The sequence below is a fragment of the Anabas testudineus genome, chromosome 18 (assembly GCF_900324465.2).
Source record: "Anabas testudineus chromosome 18, fAnaTes1.2, whole genome shotgun sequence".
Lineage (NCBI taxonomy): Eukaryota > Metazoa > Chordata > Actinopteri > Anabantiformes > Anabantidae > Anabas > Anabas testudineus.
Window position 1 is genome coordinate 22,269,768 of NC_046627.1, and position 13,632 is coordinate 22,283,399.

The 13,632-nt window shown below is 38.5% G+C and overlaps 2 protein-coding genes across 3 annotated transcripts; both read right to left on the minus strand.

Annotated features, from left to right (window-relative positions):
* Positions 1-419: 419 nt before the first annotated feature.
* Positions 420-6,810, minus strand: zgc:92594 (RING_Ubox and BBOX domain-containing protein). Of its 2 annotated transcripts, none has more exons than XM_026353533.1 (8): positions 6,445-6,810; positions 4,917-5,744; positions 4,211-4,319; positions 3,421-3,516; positions 2,881-3,114; positions 2,585-2,607; positions 2,183-2,331; positions 420-1,912 (listed from the first exon to the last, which is right to left on the minus strand). In XM_026353533.1, exons 2-8 carry the CDS (start codon positions 5,537-5,539, stop codon positions 1,617-1,619), a joined length of 1,530 nt encoding a protein of 509 aa, XP_026209318.1. In that variant the 5' UTR covers positions 5,540-5,744; positions 6,445-6,810; the 3' UTR covers positions 420-1,616. The 2 variants fall into 2 exon arrangements, with proteins under 2 accessions (XP_026209318.1, XP_026209319.1); XM_026353534.1 differs by having other exon boundaries at positions 6,345-6,810.
* Positions 6,811-7,853: 1,043 nt separating this feature from the next.
* On the minus strand, positions 7,854-10,551 carry LOC113157126 (sterile alpha motif domain-containing protein 9-like). The gene has a single exon (XM_026352411.1). It carries the CDS (start codon positions 10,532-10,534, stop codon positions 8,420-8,422), a length of 2,115 nt encoding a protein of 704 aa, XP_026208196.1. The 5' UTR covers positions 10,535-10,551; the 3' UTR covers positions 7,854-8,419.
* Positions 10,552-13,632: the final 3,081 nt, after the last annotated feature.

A 13,632-nucleotide genomic window follows, 5' to 3' on the forward strand; every position in this document is an offset into this window, starting at 1 on the left:
CATGGGAGTGAGATATTTATGATAAGAAAAAGCAAAGTGAAGAAATTAATGCTGTTAAATCAGGCCCAAAAAACTGTTAGTTACTTTTTATTAACTGTTAATCCAGTGCGTTTTATTATTTCATATTTTGTCTTTCACAGTTTTAATTAGTTAATTTTTTAATGTGGATTTCCTTCACTTTTAATTTTTTTAAAGAGCATAGCTAACTAAAATATATAGTTCTTACTGTAATTGTAAGCAAACATAGCAGAATGGTAATTAACTCAAACTCAAACAAAGGTTTAGACAATGATTTAGAGCCCTTAAATTCAGTTCACGGTTTTTAACTTGCTCTACTTTTTGTTTTTTTTTTAACTTCACTCGGTTTAAAAAGATCAAAGTTGACACATGTTCACATTTCAACAGGCTTTATTATTATGTATTAATTATTTTAGTTTGGCCTCACACAAAAAAACCTTTACTTGTATCAAAATAAAAATAAATGTTTAACTTTCAAATAGTTCAGGCCTATCATAGCATATTTTGTAGTAAAGTGCAAAATTCCACATCACCTGAAATGAATATTTTAAGAATTATGTTTGAACTATGCATAGGAACATTTGACATTTTTTAAACAATGCATTAATTCCTTTTAAAGCACTATGAATTATGAAAAGCAAAGCCATCATGTACTGTAGAGTGGGTAAACTGTTAGTTGCACATTGCATTTCTTTTTCTAAACGTCATGCCAAGCAAACTAACTTTTCAAATTCTCCATGCACACACACACACCTCCTTACTCTTTGGCTGATCAACTCCAGCATGAATGAGACAATCATAACAATCCATACAAACATTCAAGTAGATTGTTACCAGTCTGGTTTATTTGCTTAAACTTATCTGATTTTCTTTCTCAGCAGATCAAATATGATGCCAACGTTGGCATCTTTACCAGTGTTAATAGAAAGGCTTTCTATGGTGAAACTCAGGAATTCACACATGTGTAAATGTGTGTCTGGTAAATTTAAGTCAAACCACTTTGTGAAGCTTTGTGAAAAAGCTCTCTGCTTTTGTGTCTAGCACCTGTTGTTGTACCAGAAATTCAAGTAAACAGTTTAAATTTAGATCAAATTAGACTCGATTAGACTCAAATCTATCAATACTCATTTTGTATATTTTTTTGCCAAGGTCCAGGAGAATCTAGCATTACAACATGCAAGAGGTTATTCATTCAGTTTGAAGCTTAGTCCCTCCAGGCACATTCTCTCATAATACATTCACATTCACGTGTGTACGTAGACAGCAATTTTCTTCTAATATAAAGCACCTTAATTCATTTTAGCAGTATGCAACGCGGGTTTAGCATGAGATTCACATTGGCTGATTTTCAGTGCAGTGAAATCCAGCTGAATGAAAGCTCCATTGCTGTACTGTAGTTTGCCTCAGAATTGTTGATGGAGGGTTTGAGGCAAAATGCGTCAGCTGCTCCAGTCCTGTTCCGTACATGAGACATTCAACGAGAAGATGGGTGCAGCACTAAAACAGATGTCAAAACATCTGTCGCACTCAGCAATGTTAAAAATCTAATTCAAAGTGCTGCGAAAAGTGTAAAAATGTATCTGTACAAAAGTCCTCGGTTAAACTCCTCTCTCTTCCTCGTCCTCTTCTTCCCCATCGTCTTCATCGTCTTCATCTTCTTCCTCCTCACCCTCTTCCTCTTCCTCCTCCTCCTCCCCTGGGCTGTAAAGATCATCGGCCAGCTCAATCTGATCATGCCCGTCTTCCTCGTCCTCATCTTCCTCCTCCTCCTCCCCGTCACTCCTCATTTCTTCCTCACTGCTGTCATCGAGGTCATCATCGTCGTCATCGTCCTCCTCTGCAGCTTCTTCCTCATTCTCCTCATGCTCCTCCTCCTCGAGATCTGAAAGATGACCTGATAGTTGGAAAAAATATATATGTCATGAGTTTAAATTTAGCTCCTGAAGACGCCACCTCCCTGTTCTTTAACATGTTATTTGACACCTGCACTAAATAAAAAATATTTTTAGATTAGATAACAATGAATTGTGTTACATAGCAACAAAGAAGCATCACCAGTTCAGCAGAACTGAAATAACAAGAAGCAGCTATTTCATAAAGCAGCTGTCAGCTCATCTCTCTGACAGCTGTCTAAATGTGACTGGATGAGAGAAAGTTTTCTTACACAGGGAGTGAATGGCAGAAACAATATGACATGGTAGTTCATCATCAAGAAATTTCCTCATTTCTTCTTCCATCATAGCTACAAGAACATCCGTCTCCATGTCAACGTATTCTGGGTAGAACATGTTTTTCCTTAGCTGCCGGCGGCACCTGAAAACACACAAGATACACTTATAATTCAGTGTCCACTCAGCATCAATTAATTGTTTAAAACACAAAACATGCTATGTAGTAGTTTTATCTTCACTTAAATGTCAAGATTTGAATTTTTAGCAAACAAAGAATCCATAGGTTTGTGAACTATTTTTCTGAAAAAACTACTCAAGAAAAACAAGAAATACAATTAAGTGATATTAAAATTATTGAGCTGCAGCCCCAAAAAATTATAACACACTGTACTTACTGTTTTCCTGTTGTCTTGAATTCCTGAAAAAGGAGCAAAAACAAATGTAAAGAAACAGTAGATTCTGATTATCTTCAGTAGTATTAGTTCCCCCTCTCCTAATTAATGTATTATCTAAAAAATTCCACTACATGTTTATGTCTACTTTAACCTCTAATAATTGTTTATAAGTCTAAGAGTTTATTGCATACATAAAATACATACATGCATGTCTTATTTTATTACCACATATCACAAGTGTGTTTTTGTATATTAGCTGGTGCATGTGATTTGTGCTGTACAGTGATGGAACTCACCTCGATGAAGCGGAAAGGATCACTTTCCTGCATAAGGCTTTCAATGCCGCAGCGGACCTCCTGGAGACGGGCCTGGTCCTGGCAGATCTTGGTGATGTTCTTCTGAATTGCCGGCCCGTTAGTGTCACAGTGAGTACGTGTGCATTCCCGCAATCTAGCGATGAAGCTGAGCACTTTGGCCTTCATCTCTTCACCCAACCTGGTCAAGCACTCCTCAGAGTCGTCCAAAAACTTCTAAATAAGGGAAGTAATGAGGGGCGCATAGATGAAGGAAAAGTACATAGTACAAAACACTACTACTTACACAAAATGTATTTTACTTTAAATAACCAAGATTTAGTAAGTCAAATCATTTTTTTTACATTTTTTATTTATTTTGTCATATTGAAATTCTGAAATGTTAAATAAAACATAACATAAGCAAATAGTAAAACTAACTTTTTAATTAGCGTCACAAAATTAAAGGAGTTTCTTGTGATATAACAAATGGTCAAAGATTCATCAACTGTTCTGTTCATCAACTAGCATGCACCCTCCTACCTTATTCTGTCTCTCCTTCTCCTTCTGCTCCTGCAGTTTCTTCTCTGCCATGCTGTACTTCCTTTCAACCCTGTACAGCTGCTTATCCAGTGTGACCTGACAAAGATGAAAAGGTGTGGGCTCAGGAAATGATGCCTGAATAGATTTTAAGATCTAACTGTAAATATAACACAACCCAAAAATGTCTAGTAGAGGCTGAACGTGTAACTGATTACAACTGTACAAATAACTTCTGAAATTCCCCACTGAATTATCTTGTCTTTATTATTTGTTGGGACATTGTATGACTATGACTATTGAATATCTTACTGTTAAACAACAGTGTTTTATGACATTATATAAAAACTCTAATACTATATAATAGGCTAGGCTAAAATGACAAGTCAAATCAAGTGTCAATTAACAAAGCAAAGTGAATTCAGCAGGCTACAGTCTGCATATCCACAGCAACAAACTGGAAGGCTCTCTACTTGACAGTCTGTGCAGGAGAATGGAAGCACAGGAAGAGAAAGACCACAAAGTCATGCGACTCTTCCATTCATTTACGCACTGCCACACACAACAACAGACAGCAGTCATTCATCAGTATTCCAGACTCATCACAGGACTCTGTGTGAGTCAAACAATGAAAATGTAGTTCACCTGACTGGAGCAGGGTAAACCAAAGACTGAAATCCTGGCCTGATATTTTATGGGTCTAATTAATACGTGTACTTTTCACAGTTTCCTTTAATATTTTTAATATTCCAAAATATCTGTAGATGACAAAATGTCCTCACTAGAAGAATACCTTGAGATCTTTCATTGTGTTTTTTAAGGTTTTCATTCTGTGTCCTGAGTGTTCTCCCTCTATGGTGCAGGCGTTGCACACACAGACCTTATCGTCCATGCAGTAGTATCTGGAAAGAATAAAAACATGATTCATAACTAACTAAGTTTTTTCTTTACAGTAATGTATCACTCAACTGTGTCACCTTGATATGGGAAAAATCTGAGAAATATAGAGTGGAAAAAATTAGATATTGTAAAAGTTTGGCTTAGTGATGGTTCATGTTCTTAGCCATGTTTTTAGACAAAAGCTGTAATTTCAGGAAATATTTAGCAAAATAACTAAAAATACCACTTAACAGTTATATTGTATAAATAATATATATACTACAAAATGTAAACATAAAAATGATCCCAATAAGTTCTGTGCAGCTTGATGTACAGATGTCAAGTACTGATATCACTATGGGAATCAGCATCAGAAGATATCTTGTGTAGAGGTATGTGAATCAGTGTTGGGAGAGTAAATGTTGTACATCTCTGGTTTATATCAGAAACAGAACATTAACAGATATCAGCTAACCATCACTGACTCAGTATGTTTTAGTACAGCTATGTGTGAACATGGTGATTGACACAGTGCCTAGATGAAAACACTGTGGCATTGAGAAAAACAAAATTCAACTTCAAGAAATGCACATCTTTTAAAAAATGTTCGTGCTTCCTACCTGTATATTTCATCGTGATCGGGGCACTTCCTCTTCCAGAAGTCGTTTATCGGTTCTGTCAGTGGATGCTCACAAAATGCGGGCAGCTCCAGATGTGGTTTTACATGCTCCTGGCACATTGACACCTCACACTTCAGGCATGTCTTCACTGCAAACATTGGCGCAGCAGCTTCGTGCTTAACCTGCTGAGAAACAGAAGCTGCAGAAGATCCGTCCCCAGCAGTGCTGGCACTTGATGCCTCGGCGGCAACTGTAGGGCAGTAGTCACATGGAACAGCAAACACGCTCCTGGCTTGTGGCGCTGCCAGAGAAGGCAGCAATGACGCCCTGGATTTTAAAGTTATAGGAGCTGCAGTGGCAGCTCTGCGCCGATGACGATAATCATCAGCAATGTTGGCTAGTTTGAAGTTTTTCTGAAAAGTGGTGCCACAGCGGTGGCTTTCACGGCATTCTGGGCAGCGGAAGCGTCCTCGCTCAGCTTGCCGCTTTAGGTGATCAAGGCAAGTCTTGCAGAAGTTGTGGCCACAAGGAAGCAAGTGAGGGTCACGGTACAAGTCCAGACACACCGGGCAGGTGAGCTCCTCTTGAAGGACCCTGGATTGATCGGCCTGGGCTGAGGCCATGTCAGAGTTCACACTGAAGCCAGAGAGGTCAGCTGGAGACGAGTGGATGTAGTGTGAGAGGAAAACGAGATGAGCAAGATGGGTAGAAGTAGAAAAAAGAGAAGACGAGATGGTGAATGACGAAAACAGCCAAGACAGGTGGATAGAAACAGGACGAGGAAAAGAGACAGCTAGTTTCCAGATGTAGCTGTCAGGTTGTTGAAACCTTAAGAAAAAACAAGGAATATTTATTATTCACAGTATGAAGCATTTAGTCAATTCATCAATAAATGGACAACAATGACTTGTTTCAGTCATTTTACCAAACGACAGCAAACATGCACTGGTTTCAGTTAAAACACATTAAACACAAAAATAGATATTAAGCTTATTACTGTGTTGTAAGAAAATCTGTAATGACAACCAATGTTGGATGAGGCTCTCTTGGTTGATTATTACTGTCATAACCACTTCCTTCTTAAAAACTGAAAGTAAACAGCACAGTGAAGGTTGAGACGACATTCAAAGCAGGTTTATTTTCAGTTCTCCTCAGTTGAACATATAAACAGTCTCTGTTTACATTGTTGGACATGAACATATAAGGGTTAGCTGTCCAGCTACATGATGACAGGAAAAGTGTTGTGATAAGTAATGTTAGCAGCGGCTCACACTCCACCTGTCATCTTTAGCATAGCCTTTTACAAGCCTCTCTGACACAGGTTAAACCTTAAATTAAACTATGGCTCCTAATTTAGCATGTTTGTCCTGGTGGCTGCACCAACAGCGGGTTCAAGGGTCAACTGACAATTAGCTAACGTTGACTTACCTCCCTGTTAGCTTCACTAATCTCCCCCCGGCTGAGTTGGAGTGGTATTAACGAGCTACAGCTAAACACGACAGGGAGCCAGGCTGTTGTTGTTCCTCACCTCGGTAGGTATGTTACCGTCTGTCTCCGCACACAGCTGAAACACGGGTTTCCAGAGAGGTTAGCGACGACACAAATCTCTCAGCCCCGGTGCACCTGTCGTCCCGGGGCTAACATGCCAGCGAGCCGTTAGCCTCTTCCGTTTAATCCAGGCTGTGGTAGGAATCCGAGCAAATGCCTCAGTCACCGGGCATCTGGTTTGTCATCTGGACTTTTCGATATTTGACACAAAAGGACGAGTCAACTCACAGCTGAGCGACAGACGAACAGCACAGACAGACGAACTGAACCGGCCAGGTTGATGCGGGGAAATGCTGCCTTCAGGGCTCCTCGGAAATTCCGGTATATAGACAGTAACTCATCAGTGCACAACAGAGACAAAGAAGAATTAGAGATTTTATATGCCATACTGTTTGAATGAATTTAAGAAACATGTCTTTCTCTGATCTATTTTAAAGTCAGATTATTACTGAATATTATTATATTTTTTTTATTATAATTGTTATGACTATTCAAGACATTAGAATGCAGTAAATTTATCAGGGTGTTTTAATATGTTTGAGAAATGTTAAGTTAGTCTGATGTGTATGTTGTGACAGGCGTGTAAAGGTTGCAGGTCTGAATGATGACAATAGATGAATGTCGCATGGTGGATGGATATAAATATATAAATTGAAGTGGCGGAATAGAATAACACATTCGTGAAAGTGTTGTAGTGGCACTTTTTTTTTCTTCTACTAATGTTTATGAGTCGTCAATTCTTCGTACTTAGAGCAAAGTGGCATTGATCTAAGTCATAAACTAGGATCAGGAATTATTAGAAGCACAAGTTCTCAGATTCAGGATCACATCTCTCAGCAGAGACACACTGAACTCCTAAAGACCAGTACTTATCCTTGAAAATGGAGGAAGTACCACAGACATTTGCCATATCTAAAGCAGATACACCACAGACAACTCTGAGGTCACTATGAATCAACCTAAAAGAACCACGTCTGCTGATATGATGCTGTTATGGAAAAGAAAATATAAATTGAATGTTAGAAGAGAAATTAAAAAAAAAAAAAAAAAAACACAGGCAGGTCCATCTTCATACATTTCATTTCCTTGCAAGAAAAGGCCAACAGTCATACAGACTTTCATACAGATAGTAAGTGTGTAACAAACATATGGGGTACATGTTTGTTACTCACTCTCTATCTTGCGCTTCCCTCTGCAGACTTACAGACATACAAGTGGGAGGTTGTAACCCTGAAAGTGAGCAGGAACAAAGAGTACTGACTATCTTTGATATGTCAATAAACAATGTCATACATCTACATGGCATGTCAATTGTAAAAAGCGTTGATGTTCAGCGCAAGGGTGACATTTAAGCAGAACAAAAAGCTTCAAAAACACTTTTTTTTACTACTTTTTATTAGAATTTTCAGCAGTTTAACAATTCATGTGCAGCTGGTTAATGAAGCTCATTTTATTTGCTGAGAATATGAATTACATGATTATAACCAACAGCAACAATAGGTCTGATGTAATCACTTTAACAATTTTACCTCCTAGTTAAGTTCATATGCAGGTAGGCATCCTACACACATTAAAATGTTACTTTAATATGGCTAATATGGTATTCAAATAAAATGTTTCATACACCCATCCACCTCCTTTAAGCCTAATAATACAACATATTTAAATAAACTGATTATATAGAACATAGATGTGAACACACAACCACTGCCCCAAAAACAACCATTGAACTTCTTTAACTCTTTTCTGACACAGGTAAACCTGAATGTTTGAATTCAATCGTGTAGCGTAAAAAGAAGAAAGAAAAACTACACAGTTTTTGCGAAGCTTAGAACAACCAAAGTACAGCAAACGTTGAAAATGAATTGATTCATACAATAATTATTACATATTTTCTTTCTGTAAAGTTATCCAAGTTTATTGTATCTTCATTATCCTGATGTGCTCATGATGAATCATTGTTGTGACATATGAGGAGCTCCCACACTGAAGACAACAGGACCTCGAATGGTGAAGCCAAGATAGAAACGCATGGGGATGTGAGCTGAAGCTTCCCGCACAGCCTCTGTGGTGGCTTTTATTTTCTGCCCTCCAGCACAAACTAACACCTGCTGCTCCTTATCCTCCTCTGGGGCCTGTGTTGTGGGACCTTGACAAGGCTCTATGTTCACCGGAAGAAGAATATTTGTGATCTCTGGGAGTTGCCACACTGTCCCCTCGATCCACATGTCATTGATCCGCTCAACCTTCTTCTGAACTTTTTCGTCAGCATCCAGCTCAGCGTCCACCGTTTTTTCCACAATGGCATCTAACTTTGATTTGTGAATCCATTTGCTCAGTCCAGAACCCTTTCCCAGAAAAAACAGAGGCAAAAGGTATCGGCCACGAAGGTGTTTGGCATAATTGGTTTCAAATGCCTTCTCCATGAAGGTAACATACTGGTCCAGGTCAAGAGGCAGTTGTATGGCCCCTTCTCTACTTTCCTGTTCCTCGTCACTGTCCTGTTCCTCCCAGGTTTTGTCTTCTGGATCATCTTCCTCTGTGGCCTGCTGCTCCACTTCATCATCATCCTGTTCTTGCACCCTCTCAGTCCGTTCCTCAGGCCAGAACAGCAGCAGAACCAAAAGGTAAAACTCAGGGCATCTGCGGCCTACTTCTGTGTCCAAGAATTGACAAATTATTGTATTGAGTTCTGTCATTGGGGTTAAATGAGGAGAATTAGGTTCCTTGTTGCTCAAGATGATGTTGGACAGGATGTACCTCTCTGCTGCTTCGACACTGTCGACATTTTCTTCAAAGTTGGTTTTCAACAGAACCTGGACTTCCTCAATATCAGACACATTCTTCTCTTTCTCCTGTAACTTAGCCCTTTGTCCCTTTGACATGAAAAGTCCATGATTCAGATAGTCTAGAAGACCTGGAAAGCTTGTGGATTCTGCTGCTGTTTTTCCTGTGTAGTTCTGGTAACAAAGTGCAACATCCCTCCAGAAGTAGTGTGGCTCTAACGTCTTGATGTCGGGCTTGGAGTAGGTTAGGTACCACTCAAAAAAGTCAAAGTTGGCTTCAACTTTCATTTGTTTGTTTTGTATCAAACTCTGTTGCTGTTCTTTGTCTTTGTTTTCCAGTTTTTTAAAGGCTATCTGTGCTACTTGAATGAAACCAAAAAGGCCTCTGTTGTTGAAAGAGTTTGAAATGCTCACTGTACCTGCTGTGTTCCTCATCTCTGGGCCCTCTTCCTTCTCTGCTTTCTCCTCCACAGCTTTAAATGCTTCGAAGGCCAGTTCTGCCATGGCTAAAACATACTGTGCTTTTGCAGCTTTCCTCAAACAGTTTTTGTAAATCTGCCCAAGAGTGTCAGCCACATAGGAGTTGTTTGGAGCTCTTTTAATGGCTTCATTTGCCCAATATATAGCTTTTACCTCATAGTCAACGATGCTTTCTTCATTGTAGTAGAGTCGAGACAGGGTTTGAGGGAAAATGGGTTGCTGTCTGAATTTCTGTGCTGCCTTTTTCAAAACAGATACAGCGTGGTGAGTCTTCTTCTCTAGTTCTATAATATCGATTATTAGCCTTGAGAACTTCTCTTTAAAATGTTTTATCATTTCTCTCTTTGTCAGCAAATCCTTGATGTACTGGATTATATCTTCCCGGACCTGATCTCCACAAAGTGAGGATATTAATTCCTTCACTATAGTACTTCTGGAAAACCCTAAGTCAGCCAGTAGCTTCACGGCTTTCTGTGCAGTGTCAGACTTCATCATACAAATGTGTTCAGGGTTTGACTGGTATGTGCCAATTAGGGGAGAAAAGGGCTCCATTCGTTTTTCAAAAGGGGGGCCTCCATGGATGGGATCAGGTGGTCCAAGGAACTGTTGGCATTCAGACATCAGCAGGTAGGACTCAGGAACATATGCGTTCAGCAGTGCCAAGAATGAAAACAGTTGCGTGTTGGTGGCCTTTCTGTTGTTTTGCACATAGTGTTTAATTATTTCAAATTGCTCTGCTTCATCAGCAGCTTCATCTCTGATGGCAGGATCCATGGTGGTGTTCAGTGATTCATCTAGTGCCATCTAGTATTACAGTGAAATACCTGCAAAACCAATGAGGATCAGTCAGGCTCAGATGTGACTTGGGTTTAGAGAAATTGGAGAAGAACCAAATAAAAAAACTAATATGGTAAACATCAGTGTGCCAGCATTGTAAGCATTTTAATATTTAGCTTAAAACTGCTGACTTATTTAAAAGCAATCAGGACTTCACAAGTAAAAACTTTGCAGCAAGAGATATTTTTCACAACAAGCATTATAATCATTAATCTTTTCTTTTTGTAAATATCACATTTTACATTTTACAAGTATTATTCTCAACAATAGTAAAGCATCAGTCTTTTAATACTGATTGGCTATAAGCTCTTTCAATAAAACAGTTCTTAATATATATTGTTCAGATAATGGTTAAATTTAGTATTTAATAAAATCTGAATCTAAATTATAAAAAATAAAAATCAATATGTATGAATATGCTGTTACCTGTTTGAGTTCCAGAGGAGTGTGAATGACTACAGAGTGAGCATATAAACAACTTTGAGCCACGCCTTGTGCATAGTGGACATTCTTTTTGCTTAGATATAGTATTTATTTTATTCTCATTGTGCGTCAGTTCACCCTGATGATCCAGTTTGATAAAAACCAATGTGACAGACATGATGCCACATAGCCTACCAGTTACATTTACACAGAAATGAAAATAAAGTGACAGGAGAACAGAACAGATTGTGTTTTTCCTGGAAATGCTCCTGTGAGTATTTTTATTTCTTTCTATATGTTTTTTCCCCATGGACTCTATATATGTCAAATTGAAATTTTTTATAATGTATAATAAAAACAACAATTAACACACTTTCCTCAGCTGTCTAAGTTAGCGTGATACTAAAGTCATCATCTATTATAGCCACTCAATTCTTATAAATCAGTTGAAACATACATAATATACTGTACATGTTTTACAAATATGGTTTCACTTATTAGATCTAGTGTGTAGATGGGCTAGAAGTGCATTGTTGTTCCATTTTAAAATGAATAACACAGTAAAATGTGATGAAGGCAAAGTGTGTGAGTACTTTCCAGAGTGAGTGAGTGAGTATTTCTTTGAAACAGATGAAAATTACTAGATATAGAAATATCTTTGTACTTGTGAGCCATTTATTTTTTTGTGTTGTTGTATTGTACAGTGAAAAAAAAAGATCAAATGAGAAATTCAGTATGAATGATCGCAGACATGGTTAAATGTCAGAGGTCACTAATGAGATGTGAGAGGTAAGTGATAGTGCTCCTGGCTCCAAAGAGGTGGTTCTAATTTTTTGACCACCCTTATTTAAATGAATGAGAGTGCCTAAACATTAGAAATACCTCCACTACCTCAATATGACCCCTATAATAAAGTCAAATTATCACTTTTCTGACTGTTTCAACTTAAAAACTGAGAAATTAAACCCTTGTAAAGGTAGAAGTAATGGCAGAGCTGCTAGATTTGATTGCATTAGATTGTACACGTGTACCTAATAAACAGATATCTGTGATTTCACCTTTCAGTCTAAATACCACAGCATCACACTTCAAGTTTATCTAAACTGTAAATCTAAAAGGTTTTCCTTTAATATACACAGCCTTGCATTATTTATGAACATGAGCAGTATCTTAATACAAAAACTGACCAGCTAAAATAAGTAGTGCTAAATACATAGTATCAGTAGACCAACATAGAAAACCTGGTTTCATTGTTCATATTGATCAAAGGGCCGGTTCTCAGGAACGAATAGTGATTTAGTTCTTAGTAATAAGTGGGCGTGGTTGGCTCTATTATTCTCAGGAAATCATCTGCACTTGTGTTTGTGCCTTTGTCTTCTCTGTTTTGAATGTTTTGTTTTCAAAGAAGCATTGCTTCATTTTTGCCGACTCTCCTGTTGACCTTCTGTGGTGAGTCACTCTTTGAGAGCCATTTCAGATTTACCTCCTAAATCACCAAGGCTAGATCAATACCAGACTGGAAATGACCACATCCACAGCTCATTCCAGCTGCTGCAGTTGTTTGCACTCATACTGTTTTCACACTGACCAGGTTGGTATGATACTGTCTGATACCGGGATTTCTGAAATTTGCATGGGTCTAAAGTGAAGACATGTCACTCTGTTGGAGCTGAACATGTAAAGATCTATTTCTCTAGTTCTGAACTTGTATTTATGACTCCACTTTACACCTGTCTCTGCTTTCATCACTGACTGGACAGACGGGCTGAACAATGTCATGTCTTTAATGCAAAAAACAAATAACCATATTGACTTATTACTCCTCAATAAACTGTGATAGATTGAAAGTGCTGTTTTTGTGTTGCAGTGTAAAATGTGCAGAGGGTTAGACTGAAGCTATATTATTAATGTTTTCAATCAGTAGGTTGTAGTATAAAAGAGAATGAGGTCTGACATTGACTGATCCATCTCTTACACCTTTTTTTGCTGAACAGTCCCAAAGGGAGAAACCCAGAGTTGTGCTGTGCCTAGTTATGGTTGTTGAGCTGATGATTGAGTATTATTACATATCATATTGTTGGAGATGTTCCCCTCAACCAAATTGCTCTTCAGTGATTGTGATGCCAATTCATAATGACGTCCAGATTTTTAAGGTTTTCACTACATTGCAACAGAAGTAGGTATATTTTCTTCTAAAGTCACTTCCTGTTGCTGCTCCTCTTCAACGGGAACCCTCAGGGTGAAATAAAACAGGTGACCGTTCATAAAGACGTTGAAGTTTGTGAAAAACAGGACATTGGCATATGCTATATGGTAGCTATCATTTTGATCCCCAGAGCTCTCTGAGATGAACAAGACACAATAAAGGCAAAAAGTGGGGGCAAAGGCAAAGAAGACTGTGAACATGGACACAATCACAATTGGTTTGGTATGCTTGGCGGCAGAGGGGGGGGCAGCTGACACAGCATATTTGACAATGACCATTAAAGCCACTCCAAAGACGAGAGCTCCCACCCCAAATATCGTCTCCTTGTGTGGCATCGTCACACTGATAATTAAACAACACAAGACAAACACTAAAATCAACACAAACACCAGCATGAACATCCAGAAGAATTTGGACGCCCACTGTGGGTGGTACA